The sequence below is a fragment of the Carlito syrichta genome, unplaced genomic scaffold, assembly GCF_000164805.1.
Source record: "Carlito syrichta isolate Samal-C Ts95f unplaced genomic scaffold, Tarsius_syrichta-2.0.1 Scaffold90671, whole genome shotgun sequence".
Taxonomy (NCBI): domain Eukaryota; kingdom Metazoa; phylum Chordata; class Mammalia; order Primates; family Tarsiidae; genus Carlito; species Carlito syrichta.
Window position 1 is genome coordinate 47,421 of NW_007034767.1, and position 3,048 is coordinate 50,468.

At 50.5% G+C, this 3,048-nt stretch overlaps 1 protein-coding gene across 3 annotated transcripts in view; it reads left to right on the plus strand.

Moving 5' to 3' along the window:
* Positions 1–3,048, plus strand: part of SMG5 (SMG5, nonsense mediated mRNA decay factor) — a 34,919-nt gene that overhangs the window by 15,436 nt on the left and 16,435 nt on the right. For all 3 annotated transcript variants that reach the window (XM_008059142.2, XM_021712819.1, XM_021712814.1), the window contains exons 8-10: positions 1,577–1,702; positions 1,806–1,874; positions 2,284–2,492. In XM_008059142.2, the coding sequence (XP_008057333.1) occupies positions 1,577–1,702; positions 1,806–1,874; positions 2,284–2,492 (404 nt within the window). The remainder of the gene's footprint in view (positions 1–1,576; positions 1,703–1,805; positions 1,875–2,283; positions 2,493–3,048) is intronic.

Genomic DNA, 3,048 nt, shown 5'->3' on the forward strand with positions numbered 1-3,048 from the left:
TCACCTCAGCCTCCCAAAGGCGCGGGATTACAGGCTGAGCCACCGAGCCTGGCTTTACTTTTTTGTTTTTGAGTAGGAGTCCCACTCTGTCACCCAGGCTGGAGTGCAGTGGCACACTCCAGCCTCCACCTGCTGGACTCAGGCAATTCTTTCACCTCAGCCTTCAAAAGTAGCTGGAACTATAGGCACATACCACCACGCCCAGCTAATTTTTTGATTCATTATAAAGACGAGGTCTCACCAAGTTGCCCAGTCTGGTCTTGAACCCATGGACTCAGGCAATCCTCATGCCTCTGCTTCCCAAACTACTGGGATGACAGGCATAAGCCACCACGCCCGGTAAAATTGAGGCAGAAGGATTGCCAGAGCCCAGCAGGTCGAGGCTGCGGTGGCCAGGAGTGGCCACTTCACTCCAGTCTGGGCGACGGAGTGAGACTTCAACTCAAAAAAAAAAAAAAAAAAAAAAATTGTTTTTAAAAAGACACATCCACCAGCTTGGGCAACTTGGCGAGACCTCATTTCTACAATAAATCAAGAAAAATGAGCCAAGTATGGTGGTACATGCTTGTAGTTCCAGCTACTTGGAAGGCTGAGGCGGAAGGATCGCCTGAATCAAGAAGGTCGAGGCTGTGGTGGCCGTGAGTGTGCCCACTGCACTCCAGCCTGGGTGAGAGTGAGACTCCGACTCAAAGAAAAAAAAAAAAAGACACATTCAGGCATGGCGGCTTACATCTGTGATCTCAGCACTTTGGGAAGCTGAGGCAGAAGGATCACTTGAGGCCAGGAGTTCAAGACCAGCATGCACAACATAGCAAGACCCCATCTTTATAAAAAATTAGCCGAGAGTCATGGTGCATGCCTATAGTCCCAACTACTCAGGAAACTGAGACTGGAGGATCGCTTGAGCCCAGAAGTTTGAGGTTATAGTGAACTATGATCATACCACTCCACTGCAGCCTGGGTGACTGGCGAGACCCTATCTCCAAGAGAAAAAAAAAAGGCACAAGGTGTCATGCAGTATTAAGGTCTTTGGTTCTGTGTAGTAAGACAGGGTTGGGTTGGAGACCAATCTCTACTGGGTATCAGTTGTGTGACCTTAGTCAAAATACTTATTCTCTCCCAGGCTCCATTTCTTCTGTGGTGTGGACAGTATCAGGGTGTAGTGCCTGACACGTTTGTTGCTCAGATCATGTTTGTGTTTGAGTGTTAGGAGAATTGAGATAGTGCTTATAAATATCCTTGCGTATAGTTGATGTTTGTTAAATGCCTGCCTATTGTAAAGTACCATATGCTTAAAAGATGACCAATAGTTCATTTCAGGAATTGCAACTAAATTAGGTTTGCAACAGAGTAGGATTAATTGTCTCCTTTCTAGATACAGATGAGAGTTAAGATATCTCTCCTCTGAGTAATCTGAAAGTTGTGTCAGGTGTCTCCACCTGAGTGTGTACATAGAAGGTGAGCCTGGGGAAGCCCAGATTATTGGTAACATTGTTCCTAAAGTACCAGCAGAGCGGCCTTTGTCCTTGCCACCTCCTGCCAGTGCTGACACTCAGCTGCTCTGTATCTCCCTTAGCATCCAGTCGGAAGTGTCCTTTGAGGGGGCCTATGGGAACCTTAAGCGACTCTATGACAAGGCAGCCAAGATGTACCACCAGCTGAAGAAGTGCGAGACTCGGAAGCTTTCCCCTGGCAAAAAGCGGTGAGTAGGGCTATGGGAGCAGGGCATCTTTCTGCAATTGGTGCAGTAAGACCACAGGAACTCGGAGATTTTTAGCATTTACTCTGGGCTCTTTTCATTTCAGATGTAAAGACATTAAGAGGCTGCTGGTGAACTTCATGTATCTGCAAAGCCTCCTGCAGCCCAAAAGCAGGTGAGTGGAAGAGAGCAGGAACAGGAACTGGCTGTGAGCCCGGCCGTGATGGTGCCTTTATGGGGCCTGGAGCTCTGCCCCCAGCTGGAATTTGTCTGGCTGGTTAATCCGGTATACCTCACTGTTTCGCCCTTGGGGTCTGTGCCCGTCCTTCTCCCAGCGACTGTCCCTCTGGCCCAGAATGGGTGCTTAGGAGACGTTGAAGAGGGGGTGACTAACCAGAAGCCCACCCACCTCTTTTTCTGTGTTGGGCTGTCTACGTGGAGATGAGCCCAGCAATGCCCTCCCTGGCTGTGCTCCATGAGGTCTGCCCACGAGATCCCGTTGTCCTCCCTCTGAATCTTGTATTCCCCACTGTTCTCCTCCAGCCCCGCCACTGACCTGCCATGTAACTTCTGCCCTTCCACAGCTCCATGGACTCAGAGCTGACCTCACTTTGCCAGTCAGTCCTGGAGGACTTCAACCTCTGCCTCTTCTACCTGCCCTCATCACCTAACCTCAGCCTGGCCAGTGAGGACGAAGAGGAGTATGAGAGTGGCTATGCTTTCCTCCCGGACCTTCTCGTCTTTCAAATGGTCATCATCTGCCTTATGTGTGTGCACAGCTTGAAGAGAGCAGGTAGCCTTCCCCATGTTCTTCTTTTCTCCTTCACTGACTTCGGGAATCCTCTCTACCCTTTACTGCTGCTTATTCATAAGTTTCCTTCTATGAGCAGTGTCTTCACTCTCTGCTTGGCCATGGGCAAGTGAGGGCCCAGGACGCTGCCCTGAAGGAACTCCTGGGTGACAGAGCACAGGCAACAGTGTATTCCCTTTCTCTTTCTCACCCTCTCCCACGCATACACCCTCAGCCAGGTCCCCGGCAGAGGCGAGGGTCAGGATACTTGGTGATGATCCAGACAGGATTCAGCCCTTGCTGTCGGGGGCACTTAGTTCTGGAAACCGTTCTGGCAGAGGTGTGTGTAGAGCAAGACTGAAGGAAAGGGGGAGGGGCAGGGCTGGATGTGAAGGCCCCTGGGGCGTGGGGAGGCACCTCGAAGCCAGGAGGGATGAGATGGGGTGAGATGGCACGTTCTAGATTGTAGGAGGGATGTTAGTGTAGAGTCCTGGGAAAGGTTTTGTTTGTTTTTTTTTTGAGTTGGAGTCTCACTCTGTCACCCAGACTGGAGTGCAGT